This window comes from Oncorhynchus clarkii, chromosome 13 (genome assembly GCF_045791955.1).
Source record: "Oncorhynchus clarkii lewisi isolate Uvic-CL-2024 chromosome 13, UVic_Ocla_1.0, whole genome shotgun sequence".
NCBI classification, from domain to species: domain Eukaryota; kingdom Metazoa; phylum Chordata; class Actinopteri; order Salmoniformes; family Salmonidae; genus Oncorhynchus; species Oncorhynchus clarkii.
In genome coordinates, this window is record NC_092159.1 from 39,197,615 (window position 1) to 39,219,603 (window position 21,989).

The 21,989-nt window shown below is 45.6% G+C and overlaps 1 protein-coding gene across 2 annotated transcripts in view; it reads right to left on the bottom strand.

Moving 5' to 3' along the window:
• Nucleotides 1-4,339: 4,339 nt before the first annotated feature.
• The window catches only part of LOC139364717 (signal transducer and activator of transcription 5B-like), a 97,374-nt gene continuing 79,724 nt past the window's right edge, over nt 4,340-21,989 (bottom strand). Inside the window, exons 9-20 of one of the 2 annotated variants that reach the window (XM_071101709.1) lie at nt 20,555-20,710; nt 18,333-18,512; nt 17,881-17,968; nt 17,157-17,279; nt 16,355-16,447; nt 15,600-15,806; nt 14,280-14,374; nt 13,108-13,250; nt 12,812-12,967; nt 12,556-12,607; nt 11,977-12,081; nt 4,340-8,668 (exon numbers count right to left, since the gene is read on the bottom strand). In XM_071101709.1, the coding sequence (XP_070957810.1) occupies nt 8,545-8,668; nt 11,977-12,081; nt 12,556-12,607; nt 12,812-12,967; nt 13,108-13,250; nt 14,280-14,374; nt 15,600-15,806; nt 16,355-16,447; nt 17,157-17,279; nt 17,881-17,968; nt 18,333-18,512; nt 20,555-20,710 (1,522 nt within the window). In that variant the 3' untranslated portion in view covers nt 4,340-8,544. The remainder of the gene's footprint in view (nt 8,669-11,976; nt 12,082-12,555; nt 12,608-12,811; nt 12,968-13,107; nt 13,251-14,279; nt 14,375-15,599; nt 15,807-16,354; nt 16,448-17,156; nt 17,280-17,880; nt 17,969-18,332; nt 18,513-20,554; nt 20,711-21,989) is intronic. The other variant, XM_071101708.1, reaches the window with a different exon arrangement.

The following is a 21,989-nucleotide window of genomic DNA, read 5'->3' on the forward strand; positions in this document are numbered from 1 at the left end:
CAGCTGCTCTGTGGTTTTCTGTGACATTGATGTGTCTTTGAATTGAAGGAGTGTGAACTAGGATAGAGTGTGCATGTTTGTGTGTGTGTGTGTGTGTGTGTGTGTGTGTGTGTGTGTGTGTGTGTGTGTGTGTGTGTGTGTGTGTGTGTGTGTGTGTGTGTGTGTGTGTGTGCGTGTGTGTGTTTTCTTCCTTCCTGTAAACTTAAATGAGGGCAGAGGCATACATCCTGCGGCTGCCTCATCCGTCTTACACCAGTCAATCTGCCAGTCAGCCAGCCAGCCAGCCAGCGGGTCAGTCTATGTACTCATTGACCAGAAACTACTTCTCAATGTGAATTATTTATACACAGCTGATTCTTCTAGAACACAGTAGTTCAGATGCTGGGCTAGAGAGAGAGAGAGAGAGAGAGAGAGAGAGAGAGGGGGAGAGAGAGAGAGAGAGCAGTAGAGAGCGAGAGAGCAGTAGAGAGAGAGAGAACAGTAGAGAGAGAGAGATGTTGGTGGAATGAACACATTGGGGAGGAAAATAAAGAACAATGGAAAGATTGAGGAAAGGTGAGAAGGCGAGATGGAGGTGAGGGATACTACTGATGAGAAAAATAAGTCAAGAAGGAAGGCAAGGGGTTGGGGGTGAGGTAGTCCCTCTCTTTCCTCTCTCTCTCTCTCTCTCTCTCTCTCTCTCTCTCTCTCTCTCTCTCTATCACTCTGATTCATGCATTATGCATCTTCAGAAATAATTCAGAATAAGTCCTGCTTTTAAAAGTCCTGCCCCAAGCCTTCCAGCCAGGCTGTCTCACTTTAATGTTCAAATCCCTTTGGCTCCCAAGCCTCAAACAGGAGCCCCCCCAGGACCCACACGGGGGAGCCACACTAGGACTTATTAACCAAGGACCTTATCTTATGCTGCATCACTGCAAACTGGTGTGCTAACACTCCTCTGCTTAGGGAAGAAAGATGTTGTGGTGAACAGATGTGGATGGTCCTACTCTACTGGGGAGGAGAATGGAGTTATTATTAATGAGAGCTGGAGATAGAGAGAGAGAGAGAGACAGAAAAAGGGAGAGAATAAAATAGAGTCTGTGAGAGATCAACAGAAAAGGAAACGGAAAGCAGTCAGTTGCAGCTTTGTTTTCCATTTGACTATCATGCCACTAACAATTAAATCACACCCTGGTTGATTTCCATGGAAGTTGCCAGGAAGTGATAGGAAGTGACCCGAAGTTGTGCTGTCTCCCTTCCCCCCACCCTCTCCCTCTGTGAACCACAGACATATGAAGGGATAGCCATCCATACCCCCCCCCACACACACACACACACCCCCCCACCCTCAACCCTGATCCCTTCAGGCCCTTTCCAGGAGAAGCCAGATGATTTTAGATTGTATAGATGACAATAGTATTAATCAGGGTTACCCAATCACAGCTGATGAAAGGCCCTTTGACTGCTGGGTAATCTGACGGTGCAGGTCCCACAGGGTTTTTGTCCTGGAGGTTGAGGTCATAAGGTCAAATCGTTACCATGGAAGTTTTTTTTTTGTACATGTATGACCCGGCCACATCTTGTATTTAAGACATTTGACCACAGACGTTACGACCCTCTTACCTCATTCAGGCATGGTGAGAATTATTATGTATCAGTACAGGAAATCAACTCTGGGAACTCTGACACAAGATGAGGCTGAATAATCCCCAAAAGTGTCATTTGTTTTTATAGTGAAGTGAGCTGAGACTCCCCACAGCAGGGGGTCTGAGGGCATTCCTCCCAGAGCATAACCACCACACTTTTTGTTTCTCTTACACATCACTTCCTGTGCTCACTCACATGACCTCTGTGGAGGGAGGAAATTAAACTTGTTCCTTAAACACCCTCTGTGTCAACACTCTTTACTTATCAATCAGAGCAGGGCTGTGGTTTTCTGTCCCGTCCTACAGCGACTGTGTCTGTGCCCTTTCTGCCTGGACTGAACCTTCCACTGGCGCCCCTAATTACTGGAGTTGATACAGAGATTCATGTGTATGCATAGACTAATACCATGGTAATTTGTGCCAATTTGCATCTTAATTATCTGATGAAAGATGTTTCCTGGGGAGAACGTCAAGCCCGTGAATAAATATTCACATTTCTGACCTGTAGGAGAGACTGAGGTTTCTGGAGCTGGGATGATGATATATGAACCTAACAGAAGGGCTCATTTTAAAAAGTACTTCTGTCATGGTTTTTCTATTCCTGTTAAAACGTGTTAATCACGTGACCTGTCCCACATGCATCCTATGCATACTGCTGACTGGCATTGTGCTTCGTTTCGTCGTTCATTTCCATTCCCCGTGTTATTGCAGAGTGCAGGAATCACATTGGGCACTGAGGACATCTAGTGGTCACAGGGTAGAACGAGAGGACGGATCCATCTACTCCATTGAAAAAGCGGTTCATTTCAGTCCTGTGCAGCGAGGCTATACATAGCTGCTGGTGGGTGCCAGACTTGCAACTCTCCCAGAGCCTTTTATCTTAAGTATATACAATCCAATGTCAAGTAAGATATGGCTGTGAATATCTTATAATACTATATTTATGTAGTATACCTTATTATACTACAGTATATAATATTCTACTGTAATAACCCCACACATTCACCCTCTGATTTAGAGGGGTTAGGTTAAATGCGGAAGACACATTTCAGTTGAATGCATTCAGTTATACAACTGACTAGGTATCCCCTTTCCCTTTCACATGCCCTCAATGCTCTAATCATTTCCTTTGCTGGAAAAAAAACGGACACATTTCGCCTTACTTCTGTGTTACATTGAATTTTATTCTCTGTCCAACGCTTAAAGCTATTAAAGCTATTGTTGTGAATATTGAACAGTAACCAAGCAACCACGTGCAGTTTCGTATCCAAGCAACAGTCGCTCTCTGACCTCCAGATATGTCCGATGTTTTTAAAAATGGAAAACAATTAATTAGAATATAGTAAATGTGATTGAGTTATTTGTTGAGAAGGCAAACAGTGGGTCTTGGATCTGTCTGTTCCATAGGAGATTGACAATCATAATATGTTTTATAGTAATCAATGGGGTCATAGTCGATTGCAGTTCATGCATTAGGTTAATTACATTGTCTAATCACTTTTCCATGTCCCCTCGGCCCTGAGTGACAGGTGAGAAAAGCCCCTCTGGCATTAAAGGGACAGTACATACCAGTCCGGTACTGTGTCTCAGAGACAATATATGTTCCTGCCTCAAGATGGCAGATGTGAGTTGCCACTGGACAACCGATCACATAAACCAATGTTATAGCAGTACTATGATGCCCACACCCAGTCCGAAGGCTGTTGAAAGGCTAGTCAGGGTTTGTTGGGTCTATTCCTTTTCAATTCAGAAAGTAATCTAAATCCAATGCTTCAATGCTCAATGAGAAGAAATTAGAATTGGAATTTGAGTTTACATTCTGAATTGACTCTATTGAAATGGTCTCATGTACAGTATCGGTAAGGTGCCGTTCAAACTGACATTGAATGTGAACAAATAAACCATTACATTTATTCAGTCACAACTTATTTTTCATTATACATGTTAGGGTTGAAATTATTTATGAACTTTTGCAGTTTTCCTTGCAACACATGCTAAAACCAAACCACAAATGTGGAACTAACACTGAACAGAACACAGCCTCATATACAGCTTCCAGAGTACATAGACTAACTAAGAGGTGAAGCAAAGACTTTGAAATGATCAGAATAACGTAAAAAATAAAAAAAAAGGAAACATCACAAGAAGTCCCACGTAGCTTTGACTCTTCAAAACATATCAGTAAAATCAAGAAATACAAAGAAGAAAAACTAGCTGTTTTGACCTGGAAAAATGCAAGAAACAAAGATGAGAAAAGACTAAATAATGTCAGCAGGACAAACACAAAAGCAACATTCTTCTGATTCCTGTTTGCAATATGGCTCTTTTCAGATACTTCAGATGAAACCTAAGGGGTTGCAGTGGCTGCCATGTTCTACGTGCACCCTCCTCAGGTCATGCAAGGGGATTACATTCAGAGGGGCGTGCCACAGACGTACAGTATACTGTAATAAAATAGAATTACGGTACAGAAAATAAATTCATATATGCTGTATATAGATAGCAGAGGAGGCTGGTGGGAGGAGCTATAGGAGGACAGGCTCATTGTAATGGCTGGAATGGAATAAATGGAACTGTATCAAACACATCGAACATATGGAAACCACATGTTTGACTCTGTTGCATTTATTCCATTCCAGCCATTACAATGAGCCCATCCTCCTATAGCTCCTCCCACCAGCCTCCACTAATAGACAGAGACTCTATTGGTCTTATTTTTCATTTTATGATACATCAAACAAGCATAGGACTTCATTCTTGAGTGGGCAGAGCTTATGAGTAGAGGCGATGGGTTGTGTGTGTGTGTGTAATATGACTGTGGGGGTTGTGTGGTGCTATTGCCCAATGGTTCAGAAGTGTGTGTGTGTATGTGCGGTGGGGGTGAACAGAGTAGCCACGGCAACAGGTGGATCTATCGTTACATGCTTTGTTAAACTGCGGTAACTAAGGTATACTATGGCAGACTAATCCTGCTGAGAGTTTATGGAGAAAGACCCACTACAACATATTGGCTGAAAGACAGGGAGTGAGCCAGTGCCAAAATATCCCAAACTTTATGGTAGAAACGGCCTTCATGCTCAGGACTGATGAGTCAAGTGTTCAAGCACTTCGTATTGTCTGCACACATAGCTATATATCTGTTCCTCAGGTTGTCAGTTGATGTTTTATGTTATATCACACAGAGACAGACATGCACATGCAGACTTAGTAACAGTGATCAGTAATAACAGCAAACAGGAGACAGGCTTACGGACAGAGATAGACAGAGAGTGAGAAAAAACAGACAGACAGACAGACAGACAGACAGACAGACAGACAGACAGACAGACAGACAGAGACAGACAGACAGACAGACAGACAGACAGAGACAGACAGACAGACAGACAGACAGACAGACAGAGACAGACAGACAGACAGACAGACAGACAGACAGACAGGAGTACCATCAGGGCTGGCTCCAAGCATAAGCGACATAAGCGGTCGCTTAGGGCCCGGGCCGTTTTTTTTTGGAACTCAGTTGGGGTCTAAATTTCTGTTGAAAGTTAGAAGGTGAAGGTTTGAAATGTGGTTGTGCATCAGCAGGTTTTTCTCCTGTTTTGTCAGTGACAGTCACTTAATTAGCCATGTCAGCTAACAGCTGACTAGTCTAGCTAACTAGTTTAGCTAGTCATACTCACTCAGATATCATTAACATGACATAAGTAATGGCAAGATGTGTAGAATTACAGGAAATTTGCTTTAAAACTGCAAAAATGTATCTCCACCCCATGGCAAAACTGGTAGCATTGCAGGGAATTAGCTTTAAAACTTCAAAACATGCATCTCTGCCCCATGGTAAAACTGGTATCTCTGCCCCATGGTAAAACTGGTATCTATGCCCCATGGTAAAACTGGTATCTCTGCCCCATGGTAAAACTGGTATCTCTGCCCCAGGGTAAAATGAGTTGAATTAGATATCCACTAGTCATCTCAGGCTATGGATTGAGTAGTTAGTGTACTTCAGCAGATGAACAATACTAAGCCAATAAGGACCCAGTATAGAGGCTCTTCATCCATCAGTCCTAGTAATGGACTTTCCTACAGATCTCCCAACTAAACCCCGACCTCCACACACACCCCAGTGGCCTCAGCTCCTCTACACACATCCCAACAGCTCCCCAAATAGATTGTCAACACTAGACGTCACAACCAATAACAAGACATGACCAAATGAGCTGTTTAAAACACCAGGCAGACAGACAGAGTGGTAATGAGAGGTAGTGTTGATGGCACATGCATAATTTACAGGGGTAAGGAGGTAGATAGAGGACTCATCTTTTTATCTGTGCCATTAAAGTGTCTGTGTGACAGCATGGGCAGCACCGTTGAGGTACTAAAGTAGTAAATGTTATTCTTCTTCATTGGCTGATTGCTCCCAACTCGTAGGAATCCCCACCCAGTTGACAACTTTAAATTGGTGGAAGACCTCAATGGCAATGGCCATGTTAAAATGGGTTATATTAATGATGAGTCCTCTATCTATCTCTATGGGCTGTCCAGAGACCTGCCTGGCCATGCTGGATACATGCTTGTATTTACATTACATCTGTGTGCAAATACAGGAAATTAATATATCCCTGTGAGTGAAGAGGGGGTCCAAAGTCCCCAAGTTTCAGCTGGAGCTGATGTACACTGCTCAAAAAAATAAAGGGAACGCTTAAACAACACAATGTAACTCCAAGTCAATCACACTTCTGTGAAATCAAACTGTCCACTTAGGAAGCAACACTGATTGACAATAAATTTCACATGCTGTTGTGCAGATGGAATAGACAACAGGTGGAAATTATAGGCAATTAGCAAGACACCCCCAATAAAGGAGTGGTTCTGCACGTGGTGACCACAGACCACTTCTCAGTTCCTATGCTTCCTGGCTGATGTTTTGGTCCCTTTTGAATGCTGGCGGTGCTTTCACTCTAGTGGTATTATGAGACGGAGTCTACAACCCACACAAGTCGCTCAGGTAGTGCAGTTCCTCCAGGATGGCACATCAATGCGAGCTGTGGTAAGAAGGTTTGCTGTGTCTGTCAGCGTAGTGTCCAGAGCATGGAGGCGCTACCAGGAGACAGGTCAGTACATCAGGAGACGTGGAGGAGGCCGTAGGAGGGCAACAACCCAGCAGCAGGACCGCTATCTCCGCCATTGTGCAAGGAGGAGCTGGAGGAGCACTGCCAGAGCCCTGCAAAATGACCTCCAGCAGGCCACAAATGTGCATGTGTCTGCTCAAACGGTCAGAAACAGACTCCATGAGGGTGGTATGAGGGCCCGACATCCACAGGTGGGGGTTGTGCTTACAGCCCAACACCGTGCAGGACGTTTGGCATTTGCCAGAGAACACCAAGATTGGCAAATTCGTCACTGGCGCCTGTGCTCTTCACAGATGAAAGCAGGTTCACACTGAGCACGTGACAGACGTGACATAGTCTTGAGACGCCGTGGAGAACGTTCTGCTGCCTGCAACATCCTCCAGCATGACCGGTTTAGCGGTGGGTCAGTCATGGTGTGGGGTGGCATTTCTTTGGGGGGCCGCACAGCCCTCCATGTGCTCGCCAGAGGTAACCTGACTGCCATTAGGTACCGAGATGAGATCCTCAGACCCCTTGTGAGACCATATGCTGGTGCGGTTGGCCCTGGGTTCCTCCTAATGCAAGGCAATGCTAGACCTCATGTGGTTGGAGTGTGTCAGCAGTTCCTGCAATAGGAAGGCATTGATGCTATGGACTGGTTCGCCCGTTCCCCAGACCTGAATCCAATTGAGCACATCTGGGACATCATGTCTCGTTCCATCCACCAACGCCACGTTGCACCACAGACTGTCCAGGAGTTAGTCCAGGTCTGGGAGGAGATCCCTCAGGAGACCATCCGCCACCTCATCAGGAGCATGCCCAGGCGTTGTAGGGAGGTCATACAGGCACGTGGAGGCCACACACACTACTGAGCCTCATTTGGACTTGTTTTAAGGACATTACATCAAAGTTGGATCAGCCTGTAGTGTGATTTTCCACTTTAATTTTGAGTGTCACTCCAAATCCAGACCTCCATGGGTTGATAAATTTAATTTCCATTGATCATCTTTGGGTGATTTTGTTGTCAGCACATTCAACTATGTAAAGAAAAAAGTATTTAATAAGAATATTTCATTCATTCAGATCTACGATGTGTTATTTTAGTGTTCCCTTCAATTTTCTGAGCAGTGTATATCATGCAACCGTGTGTGTGTGTGTGCGTGCATGTGTGCGTGTGTGTGCGTGTATGTGTGTGACATAGATACTCAGTGTGCTCTGAGAATGAAATGAGAGCCATTCTGCTTGGAGTTTAGTGTGTAAAGATTCAAATTATTATAGTACTGATTAAAACTTCCCTTAGCAACAAATCCAATGATATTGTCAATAACAACAACAAATTATTCATTGAAGTTTTTCTCTTCTTTGGCAGAGGGCGGATTCAATAAACAACAAACTTTGTTGATAAACCATTTACAATAATAAAATAACTAAACAAAAATAAAAACAGTACAACTGTTTAAATGACTTCATACCGGTTGTGGAGAGTGCTCTTCAAATATCTTTGTTAGAATTATGACCAAATTAAAATACATGCGTGAATTGAATTTTTTTCATTCAATACTGTAACATTGTGGTTTTTTTGCATTTCTACCTAGTCTGTTTTACAGATACGCACGGAGACAAACTGAAAAAAGGTCACTGACGTGCAGTTTGCATGCTGAGGAGAAAAAACAAAAAAACAATCACAACCATTATTAACATTTCACATTATAGCTATCTGAAACAGAACAGGAGGAAATGAATGGAATTAAACCATTAGAAATGTCAAAAGGTGCAGGGTTCTTTTGTTGGTGTCAGGGGTTAGAGGTTGAGGGTCACGACTGCTGGCCACTCCATTGGTTCTCCATCGGTCGCCGCAGCAGCTCCTCAACGTGTCGCGCCACGTCCATGGTGTCATCCAGGTCAAAGTCACCGTCTGCATCTAATATGGAGTCACTCCTGCCACAACACAGGGACCAGTTAGTAACACAGGGTATCAGACACACACACCTCACAACACAACACAGGAACCAGTTAGTAACACAGGGTATCAGACACACACCTCACAACACAACACAGGAACCAGTTAGTAACACAGGCCATCAGACACACACACCCCTCACAACACAGGAACCAGTTAGTAACACAGGGTATCAGACACACACCTCACAACACAGGAACCAGTTAGTAACACAGGCCATCAGACACACACACCCCTCACAACACAGGAACCAGTTAGTAACACAGGGTATCAGACACACACACCTCACAACACAACACAGGAACCAGTTAGTAACACAGGGTATCAGACACACACACCTCACAACACAGGAACCAGTTAGTAACACAGGGTATCATACACACACACCTCACAACACAGGAACCAGTTAGTAACACAGGGTATCAGACACACACCTCACAACACAGGAACCAGTTAGTAACACAGGGACCAGTTAGTAACACAGGGTATCAGACACACACCTCACAACACAGGAACCAGTTAGTAACACAGGCCATCAGACACACACCTCACAACACAGGGACCAGTTAGTAACACAGGCCATCAGACACACACACACCTCACAACACAGGGACCAGTTAGTAACACAGGGTATCAGACACACACACCTCACAACACAGGAACCAGTTAGTAACACAGGGTATCAGACACACACACCTCACAACACAGGAACCAGTTAATTACACAGGCCATCAGACACACACACCTCACAACACAGGAACCAGTTGTAAAACAGGGTATCAGACACACACACACCGGACAACACAGGAACCAGTTAGTAACACAGGCCATCAGACACACACACCTCACAACACAGGAACCAGTTAGTAACACAGGCCATCAGACACACACACCTCACAACACAACACAGGAACCAGTTAGTAACACAGGGTATCAGACACACACACCTCACAACACAGGAACCAGTTAGTAACACAGGGTATCAGACACACACACCTCACAACACAGGAACCAGTTAGTAACACAGGCCATCAGACACACACACCTCATAACACAGGAACCAGTTAGTAACACAGGGTATCAGACACACACACCTCACAACACAGGAACCAGTTAGTAACACAGGGTATCAGACACGCACACCTCACAACACAGGAACCAGTTAGTAACACAGGCCATCAGACACACACCTCACCTCACAACACAGGAACCAGTTAGTAACACAGGGTATCAGACACACACTTCACAACACAGGGACCAGTTAGTAGCACAGGCCATCAGACACACACCTCACAACACAGGAACCAGTTAGTAACACAGTCCATCAGACACACACACCCCTCACAACACAGGAACCAGTTAGTAACACAGGGTATCAGACACACACCTCACAACACAGGGACCAGTTAGTAGCACAGGCCATCAAACACACACCTCACAACACAGGGACGAGTTAGTAGCACAGGCCATCAGACACACACCTCACAACACAGGGACCAGTTAGTAACACAGGGTATCAGATACACACCTCACAACACAGGAACCAGTTAGTAACACAGGCCATCAGACACACACCTCACCTCACAACACAGGGACCAGTTAGTAGCACAGGCCATCAGACACACACCTCACAACACAGGGACCAGTTAGTAACACAGGGTATCAGACACACACACCTCACCTCACAACACAGGAACCAGTTAGTAACACAGGGTATCAGACACACACACCTCACAACACAGGGACCAGTTAGTAGCACAGGCCATCAGACACACACCTCACAACACAGGAACCAGTTAGTAACACAGGGTAGCAGACACACACACCTCACAACACAGGAACCAGTTAGTAACACAGGGTATCAGACACACAACTCACAACACAGGAACCAGTTAGTAACACAGGCCATCAGACACACACACCTCACAACACAACACAGGAACCAGTTAGTAACACAGGGTATCAGACACACACACCTCACAACACAGGGACCAGTTAGTAGCACACGGTATCAGACACACACCTCACAACGCAGGAACCAGTTAGTAACACAGGGTATCAGACACACACACCTCACAACACAAGGACCAGTTAGTAACACAAGGTATCAGACACACACCGCACAACACAGGAACCAGTTAGTAACACAGGCCATCAGACACACACACCTCACAACACAACACAGGAACCAGTTAGTAACACAGGGTATCAGACACACACACCTCACAACACAGGAACCAGTTAGTAACACAGGCCATCAGACACACACACCTCACAACACAACACAGGAACCAGTTAGTAACACAGGGTATCAGACACACACACCTCACAACACAGGAACCAGTTAGTTACACAGGCCATCAGACACACACACCTCACAACACAGGAACCAGTTAGTAACACAGGGTATCAGGCACACACACCTCACAACACAGGGACCAGTTAGTAACACAGGGTATCAGACACACACACCTCACAACACAGGGACCAGTTAGTAACACTGGGTATCAGACACACACCTCACAACACAGGAACCAGTTAGTAACACAGGGTATCAGACACACACCTCACAACACAGGAACCAGTTAGTAACACAGGGTATCAGACACACACCCCACAACATAGGAACCAGTTAGTAACACAGGGTATCAGACACACACCTCACAACACAGGAACCAGTTAGTAACACAGGGTATCAGACACACACCTCGCAACACAGGAACCAGTTAGTAACACAGGGTATCAGACACACACCTCACAACATAGGAACCAGTTAGTAACACAGGGTATCAGACACACACCTCACAACACAGGAACCAGTTAGTAACACAGGGTATCAGACACACATCTCACAACACAGGAACCAGTTAGTAACACAGGGTATCAGACACACACCTCACAACACAGGAACCAGTTAGTAACACAGGGTATCAGACACACACCTCACAACACAGGAACCAGTTAGTAACACAGGCCGACACACACACCTCACAACACAACACAGGAACCAGTTAGTAACACAGGCCATCAGACACACACACCTCACAACACAACACAGGAACCAGTTAGTAACACAGGCCATCAGACACACACACCTCACAACACAGGAACCAGTTAGTAACACAGGCCATCAGAGACACACACCTCACAACACAGGGACCAGTTAGTAACACAGGCCATCAGACACACACACCTTACAACACAGGAACCAGTTAGTAACACAGGCCATCAGACACGCACACCTCACACTCCCACATGCACGCACACATATGTAATCTATACTCACATAGGCTGGTATATGCCGTAGTTTGGAGGGTGACTGACAACAGGGGAGGCTCCGTGATCCATGTAGGTGGGGTTTGCTGCTGGGTCAGGATTGGTCGTGGTGAACCTGCAGGTCCAGAGAAACAGACAGACAGACACACGCGCACGAGTCAGAGAACGTCAATCCGATCACAAGCTTTGTCGGTTACCACGGCAACCTTCATCACCATCCCTTCACCACCACCACCCCCTCCTCCTGCTCCTCCTGCTCCTCCTCTGCTTCATTAATTACCAGTCCCTTTGAGCAGCAGGATCAGGTTAGGCAGGGTGCTGGGCAGCAGCCCCTGGAGCCCTCCCATTGAGAGGCCCACAGCCCCATTGTAACAATAGGGACCCTGCAAACTCATTACCCATACTGACATTACTAAGTGCAGTGATGAGAGGGACAGAGGCGCCCTCAGGCCCGCGGATGCTAGGCTCTAATTGGTTCCTCCATCTGGAGTGAAGACCTAATGGTTGATCTGCATTCAGGCCACATTGTTAGGTGATTAAATCAGCCCTATCGCCACAGAGAGCGAGAAGGAGAGAGAGAGAGACTTACTCTGGTACCACTTGTTTGATCTGCGGTTTCACGTATCCATCCACTGCTTTGGCTGTAAGAGAGAAAGGCAAGGGAAGGAAAGACAGGGAGAATCGCTATATTCAGACTGCAGATATGGTCCACATTCACAGGTTCCTCAGTGTGGCTGGTAAGCCTCTATCTGACCAAATTGCAACAGATATAGAGAATAGACACTACAGTGTAATTATATGTCACCATGTATTTGTATAGAGATGAATAGAGGTGAGGTACATACACAGGGGTGGCGTGTAGTATTTGGAGAAGACCTCATCCTTGGGTCTGTCTGGGTAGAGGAACAGGAGGTGGTTGAGGTCACTGATGCGGTCAGACAGAGAGCGGATGGAGAAGTCTTTGGTTGTGTAGGGCATGAGGTTCCACACCATCCTCTCCCCTGGAAACATAGACACACTTGTTATAGTTCCACTTGGCTATTTTTACAGACCTTCTCCATCAAAGATGAATGTGTTGCCTAATTGAATAACTGACAAAATAATGAATTGATTGATCGCTTGATTGGTTGGTTGTCAGTACCTGGTTTGTTGGGATTCTCAGCCACCCAGGCGATAGTGATCCCTCCGATCTCAGAGTCGCTGAAGCGGAGCAGGAAGGTCCCGTTGGGTTTGGACATCAACATGTCCTGGGCCTGCTGCTTGTTCACAAATCCCAGGATCGCCCTGTACATAGAGAACGGAGGAAGGAAGAGAGAGAGAGAGAGAGCGAGAGAGAGAGAGAGAGAGGGGGGGGGAGAGAGAGAGAGAGAGAGAGAGAGAGAGAGAGAGAGAGGGAGGGAGGGAGGGAGGGAGGGAGGGAGGGAGGGAGGGAGGGAGGGAGGGCGGGAGGGAGGGAGGGAGGGAGGGCGGGAGGGAGAGAGAGAGAGAGAGAGAGAGAGAGAGAGAGAGAGCAAGAGGGAGATATGGAGAGAGGGAAAATGTATAGAGAATAAAATGGAGGGCATAAGGAGGACATGAGGAGGACATCAAGAGGAGCACATAAGGAGGACAGGAGGGGGACATAAGGAGAACATGAGGAGGACAGAAGGAGGACAGGAGGAGGACAGGAGGAGAACATAAGGAGAACATGAGGAGGACAGAAGGAGGACAGGAGGAGGACAGGAGGAGAACATAAGGAGAACATGAGGAGGACAGAAGGAGGACAGGAGGAGGACAGGAGGAGAACATAAGGAGAACATGAGGAGGACAGGAGGAGGACAGGAGGGGGACATAAGGACAGAGATAGACAAAGATACATTGTTACATACATTGTCATGCCTCCCCCTGCCCCTACAATAATTGTATCCTTTTGACCCATTACAGGTAGGGATAAATATCTCTGTGGTTGCTATGGTAAAGCCGTGTCCATTGTGGGGAGGGCCTTTTGGTAGAGGCTCGCTGAGATTAAAAAAGCAATCAAAATGTGAGGCTGCAACAGCAGGGGGGCTTAAGAGGAAAACACACCAAGTGCACTCTATCAAGTAGACTCACTAAAGAAAGCACATTACAGCTGCCATTCAAACGACAACAAAAAGAGGCCTTTAGTTTAGTTGAGCCATTTTCTCTGTCCATTGCCCTGTCTACTTGGGCAGTGTGTGCACACTGCAGGCATCTCATGTTACACTAACACACAATCCAAGTCAAACCTCATTTCCACAGGTTATTCTGGAGTAGAAATTCTAGGAATTTAGACATTCAAAAAAGTATTCTTACCCATCATTCCAGTGTGGTTTGAGATGTTTTTTTGTGAGTTCCATGACCCCATCAAACCACTGCCAGAACGTGAAATTCCTGCCAGGCAGACTCTCCTGTAGGTTAGAGGGATTGGGACATTGGGTTTGATACAGTCGATAAACCATTTGTTGTTTACCTCCCCTCACACATACAGAGTAGAGTAGAGCAGAGTAGAGGAGTAGCAATTACAATAGACAGTCAGTCAGTGAGAGATATTTCCCAGAGTTCAGCTGACCCCCTTACATCCATCCATCCAGTTCAGATCAGTATGACTGTTGCAGCAATGCAGAGTCCACTGGGTTATTGTGTTTGTGGGGAGAGAGAGTTTATAAGTATGCGTGTGTGTGCGTGTGCATACACGTGTGTATCAGTGAGGGAGTTGCATGTTCCAGCTCCTGTTTCTAGGCCCTCTCTCTCTCTCTCTCTAATGAGGCTGATGCTCTGTGGTGAATGAGGTCTGAATGTGAGTGTGCTCTCTGTCATCAGTGGCTGGTTAGAGGGAGCCAATGAGGACTGGGGCTGAATTAGTCCTTCCTGTCTGGACAAACAGGCCCATTAACCAGACCTGAGGACCTCACAGCCAGCCAACTAGAGCTCATCAGATTAAATGGTACCCTATTCCCTACCTAGTGCACTACCTTTGACCAGGGCCCAGTGAACTATGTAGGGAATATGGTACCATTAGGGACACACCTTAGAGAGAAACACATTAGAGACTTGCTCAGCTCAAGGAGAGCAGATTAGAATGTAATTTTTATTTAACCAGGCAAGTCAGTTAAGAACAAATTGACGGCCGAGGAACAGTGGGTTAACTGCCTTGTTCAGGGGCAGAACGATAGATTTCTACCTTGTCAGCTCGGGGATTCCATCTAGCAACCTTTCTGTTACTGGCCCAGCGATCTAACTACTAGACCACTAGACTACCTGCCGCCCCCAATGCAGATATAGTGGAATATATTACTCTGAACAAGGGAAGGAACACCAAAGAGGTAAACGGTGTCTGCAGTGGCACATACTCACATCTAAATAAAATATACACCAGCCAGGCATGGTAAAAACAATAGATTCCCTCTGAGAGGATATCACCCCTCTGCAACAACTTGTTCCTAATGCAGAGGTCAGGTCTTGTAGTCCACTGGTCAGTAGTCATGGGCTGTGTCCCACATGGCACCCTACTCACTACAAAGTGCACTACTTTTGATCAGTGCCCATGGGGTTCTTGTCAAAAGATGGGCCCTGGTCAGAAGTAGTGCACCACATAGGAAACATGGTGCCATTTGAGGCCCACCCTGGTCTTACCCTGTTGAACTGGGACCAGGTCATGGTCATGCCGCGGTAGTCGTCAGGGTTGATGCTGGAGCTACTGAAGGCTTTCTGGGCCAGGAAGACCAGGTTCTCCTCTGAGAGGCCACGGTTACTCTGCACCTCCGCCTTGTACTTCATGTTGAGGGCCTCACACAGCTGGGGCCACAGCACCTTGTCAGGCACTATGAAGGGCACCCGACCCTGGGGAGGAGGAGAGGAGAGATGGTTAAGGCCCCTAAACCAGGGCAACGCTAGAGCGTCCATCAAGAGAAAAACCAAACAAGGTAAAGTGTTAAAGACAGCATCACACACACACATACACACACACACATACACACACATACACACACACACATACACACACACACACACACACACATACATACACACACACACACACACACACACACACACACACACACATACACACACATACACACACACACACACACACACACATACACACACACACATACACATACACATACACACACATACACACACACACACATACACACACATACACACACATACACACACACATACACACACACACACACACACACACACACACATACACACACACATACACACACACATACACACACACATACACACACACACACATACACACACATACACACACACACATACACACACATATACACACACATATACACACACACACACACACATACACACACACACACACACACACACACACAACACGATGATCACACTGAACTTACGGGTTCGGCAAAAGCGTTGTCCCACAGCACTGTTGCCGTGGCGTTATTGTCTTGGCTACCGTGGACGATCACCACCACAGGAAGTGATAACGTCTGACAGAGAGAGAGAGCGAGAGAGAGAGAGAGGGAGGGAAGGAAGGAAGGAAGAAAAAGTTCAGGGGTCATTACAAACACAATGATGTATATGTGTATCAAATAAGGCAACTCATGTAAAACATGTTTTTTAACCTACTGTATAGCACTTTCTGTTCCAACCAAAAAATCCATATCATTCAGAGAAATACATGAACAAATGTGTTAAGGGAGTAGGGGAGCTTATATGTTCCCTGTACCATTGACAATGTGAAGGTCATTTTTCTTGTGTGACATAGCTTTAACAATGATTACTACTTCTAATATGGTCACTGAAGGAGCAGGGTAAGGAACATGGTGTATTGACGGAGCCACCCTCTGCGTGACGACGACAACTGGATGCATCTGGTCTTCAGGGGGAAAGGAAAGAGAGCCTGTGACGTGACTTCCTCTTTTGGACGTTAACAAGGCGACACTGTCTTAGCTCCTCCTTCACATTTACCGGATTGGTTGAACAGTGGAGAAGAGAACCTCCCCCGACAGTTTTTCCTCTCGTCAGAACCAGAAAGAAAGAAAGGCTGCTGAGGCGCTATAGGTTAGACTAGAGTCAACAGCTCACCTTGGGCTAGTCCACCACTCTGCTCATCTCTTCTTAAGCCTGTGTGTGCTGTATTGATAAGAGTTGGCAAAACAGCACAAACAGATCTGGGACCAGGTTATCAGTTCTTACCTTAACCTGAAAGACCAGCTCATTACCCCCGACGCTGAACTGAGACTCAAACAGAATGGTAAACTTCTCCTCTGTCACAGACTCCGCCCCTCGCCGGTCCGAGCGCTTGATCCTCTTCAAAGACTACATGAGAGATGAGGTGGGGTCGGAGAGGAGGATCATGAGAGGACAGCAGCACAGCACACAAACATCTTCTAGACTATTCACTTTGAGGAGCTGTTCTCTGATCAAACACACACATACATGATTCCCTTTCATTTCAGCAGATTTGAAGGGATACTTCGGGATTTTGGCAATGAGGCCCTTTGTCTACTTCCGCAGAGTCAGAGGAACTCATGGGTACCATCTTTATGTCCCTGTGTCCAGTATGTAGGAAGTTAGGGGTAGTTTCGCAAGCCATTGCATATTCACTAGCATTCTGTCTTTAACTTCCTTCCTTCCTTCTGGAAATAGAGACATAAAAATGGTATCCACAAGTTCATTGCCAAAATCCCGAAGTATCCATTTAAGCCCGAGTTTACATGTAAATGATTCATGGAGGACCCTAGGGAACTCTCAACAGCATGTGGGCTGAGTAACATCTGTATGAGTATGAACATAGAATGAGAATGCAGAATCTCCAAAAGCCTCTTGGATTCCAGTTTAGCTGGGGTTTGTCTCTGAAGACAATCTTCTCTAGGTGTGGTATTACAGTCTGAGACTCCCTGGTCCCGTCCATCCTCACCATGTTCCTGAAGTTGGCGCTGAGTGTTCCTGTGGCCTGGTGGTACTCCATCACACAGTTGTTGTTAAGGATCTCTCCACTGCTGTCACTGGGGGAGGGGGAAGGAAGATGGAGGAGGAAGAGGAGAGGTAGATGCTTCAGCAGATGTATTAATCATTGAGTCATGAAACTTTCACAGAACATGAAGGGGAATGACTCATTTCAATTTATGTGAGACAAGTTTTTTTCAGGATGCTAATGCTGACAATCTTGCAAAATGCTACCCAAATTTAGGCTAACACGGCTATTCTTTTAGTACTAGGAAGGAAAATGTATACACTAACTACTTTAGGGTTCTATTAGGTGTGTAGAACGTAGGATGTGGATGTCTAAATGTGGAATCTCCACTTGTGCCATAGATTCCACTGTGGCAGTAGATATCAGTGATGAGAGGGCTCTATGCTGTGACTTACTTCCTGGTGTTCTCATTCTTGAGCAAGGCCTTCGCCTGCTGTTCACTGATGATGGTGGCCTTGACCTGCGGGGGGTTCATGTGCACATTGAGCTTTCCACCCACTAGGAGGCGCACTGTGGCGGCAAACTTGGTCTGGGTCTTCAGCACCTGGGGAGGCTGCTTCTCTATGATAAAGGTGCTAAAGAGAGAGAGAGAGAGAGAGAGAGAGAGACAGAGTGTGAGAAAAAACAGACAGACAGACGGACGGACGGACGGACGGACGGACGGACAGACGGACAGACGGACGGACGGACGGACAGACGGACAGACGGACAGACGGACAGACAGACAGACAGACAGACAGACAGACAGACAGATTAGAGTCAGAGGAAAGTGTAGAGGGTTGCTTTAAAGGGATAGTGCAACATTTTAGCTTGAACTCATGTATACCATTTGCATGTCTTTGCATGCAGTTTGAAGGAAGATTCTGGAGCAAATCCTAACTAGCCCAATGACAAAGTCTACAGGAACAACTAGCTTGCTAGTTAGCAATGGCCCCAGAAACTAACTTCAACTTCCTTCAAACTGCACACAGAGTCATACAGATGGTATCCATGAGTTCATCTGACTCTTGGTTAGTAGAAAAAGGGCTTGATTGAAAACATTTAGCACTATCTCTTTAACTGACAGATCACCACCGGGAATTCTGCTCATCACACACTGCTGCCTATTACGTCTATTTGACCTGCTTTTGAAAGTTACACAGTACGCAAGCTGTCAGCTCTCAATGCTCCCACACATAAACACACACAAACAGACAAACGCTACACACAGGCAGCGTGATGCTCATTCATTCAGGCAGTTAGGGCTTTTTAGTAGAGCACGCTGTTTGTGTTTTAGGCTTGGCTGACCATACTCAATATTCTCATCTCTGTGAGCAGGCAGTGATGAGATACCCTCCCTCCCAGGCGCCTGCTAGAGGTTTAGGGGGAACAGTAGAGAGGATGTGGGTGTGGTTTCACTGGAGAGCAGGAAAGAGCGAATTAAGAGGAGAGGAAACACCAGTGGGGTAGTATGGACTTTAAAATAATTGTTTTTACGCTCTCAATGCTCCCCTGTCTGCGGCCTAACGGACATCGTTCTGACAATGACACAGCTTCTCAGTGCATTATGGGTCTCTGTGGGGACCACAGTGCATTATGGGTCTCTGTGGGGATCACAGCTGGAATAGGGAGAGAGCAGAGGGTTCTGGGAGCACTCAGAAGACTTCCTGATCCAGTCAGTGAGGCTGGCGGACTGATACGCGCTGACAGACAGTGTTCCCAGGGCTACAACACTCTACCATGGAACTCAAGCTAACTTTCTGAGCCTGTTAGCCTTTCTCCCCATCTCACCATCATTGAAGACTCTTCATCTCTAGTCTCAAACACTTTTTTGTCTCTTTAGTTCTCGAATCGACCCTGTTTCTTTCACTTTATATCTTTGAAACTCTGTTCACTGCTCCTCTTCCTCACACTGTATCTTCCTCTCCTTTTCTAAACAGTTCACTCTCCCTACTGTTTTCTTTCTCCTTTCGGATCGATAGCAGGCCTCCCACTCTCCTCCCTCCATCTCTCCCTCCTTGTAGCGTTGAGGGTAAATGCAGGCTGACTGGGGTTGTGTTTGTGTGTTCATTGACAGGTTCAGCAAGGCTTGAGACCAGAGCTGGGCTGGGCTGCTGGAGGAACTATCAGCAGCTTGCTCCCCCTGCCTCGGAACAACCCAGCTTGGGCTCAGCACAGAGTCAAACACACACACACACGATTTGCTGCTCCACAGAGTCACATAACCAGGCTCCCGTGATGTGCGATGCTGCGTCATTTCTAATGTAATTCTGGTAATAAATGTAATCTCACACTCTATTGGTCACATAAGGAGTCAGGGGTTATGTCAGTAGGATAGGGTTTGTATAAGGGTTCACACTGAGTGTGGTATATGGTAAATAACACAGTTCCATTTAGTCCCATCACACAGAAGAAATGGGGGGGGGGGGGGTAACATGACTGTAGAGTAGCATACACACTGAAGATAAGTGTGTCTATAAGAAGCTCACATTTAAACACACCCACTTTCCAGCTCAAAGCCACTCGCACACAGTCCAACACACTACAACCTATTCTCACTTATTGTTCACTTTGATACTGAACAATAACAACAACTTCACACACACACACACGCACGCATGTACACGCACACACACACCTGGTGACCAGTGCTGAGATGATGTCTGTGATGGTGCTGTTGAGGTCGTTCAGTAGCTCCTCGATGGGGCCGGGGATGGGAAGCTGTTGTCTCAGGTGTTCTGCTCTCCTGATCTGCTGCCTGTTCTGCCAGATCGTCTCTGCCAACTTCTCACACCTGAATAATACACACACACACACACACACACACACACACACACACACACACACACACACACACACACACACACACACACACACACACACACACACACACACAAAATAAGGTTCTCAAAATGGGCAAATTAAGATCACACAACTCAAAGTTCAGACTCTTACAAGCTCAGACAACCAGACAGACTATAGTCTAGTTCAAAATATACAGTTTAAGACAAGGTAATAATTCCATGCTGGAGCGATCAAAAATAAACACATTCGTTGGACCGTTGCTGATTCTATAGCATTGAAAACGTGACCAGAGTTCGGAAAATCAAGTAAGAAAGTGGTGGTTTTTAAATGAATAGAATGACAGGAAAACAGTCATTCTATGTGTTTGCTGAGTAGTTTGCTGAAATTCACAACGATTGTGTTTATTTTCTGCTTTGATGGCAAACTTTCTGTACTGATAACATTCACATGTTCATATTCATATGTTTCTTGTTTGTCTATCTTTTTTATGTCTTTGTCTACATGTGTATATATGTTTACAACAAGCAAGGGGAAGATATCAGAATAGGGGCATTGGGAAATAATAACTTATTTCATGGAATACATTTGTACTGTCGTGAAGCCGTCTCTAGAGTAATGCAAGGTGTCTTTCATGATCATGTGAAACGTCAATTGCTATGGAAATGCTGGGATGTGTTTTCAATGATGTTGCAGGTAATTATGATGCAACTATGACGGTGATACGATATGGATTACAATTATCATCATGAATATTAAGGCTATACGCACTGCATGTTACACACATAGACCCTCAACCATGCAAATTGGCGGAGTTATTATTTATTTGGATAGCAAACATTATAGCCTTACTCTTATACAGACATCATACACACTCTCACTAAATCACAACCAATATCATACACATCAACCTACTCAGATTTACTACACATAATATCATGTCTCAATTTTCTAACATTTGTGGCATTGGCTCACAGGCAAACAGGCAGGGGAACAAAACAAATTTTGCAAGAACCTATTTCTTGAATTCTAAATATCAGACATTTCAAAGCTCTAATTTTGACCGTCATATTACCTCTGATGGCAGTAACTTTACAAGCACTAATTATGGTCAATTCTGACTGAGAAGAGTATCTAGTTATGGTAAGGTGAAATAAGTATAGCTAGTTATAATTATAACGGTTTAGCAGATTATAAAGAAAGAAGATCAGTCTTTACATGGCTAAAAGAAAAGCAATATAACATGCACTGTTTACAGGAAACTCACTCTA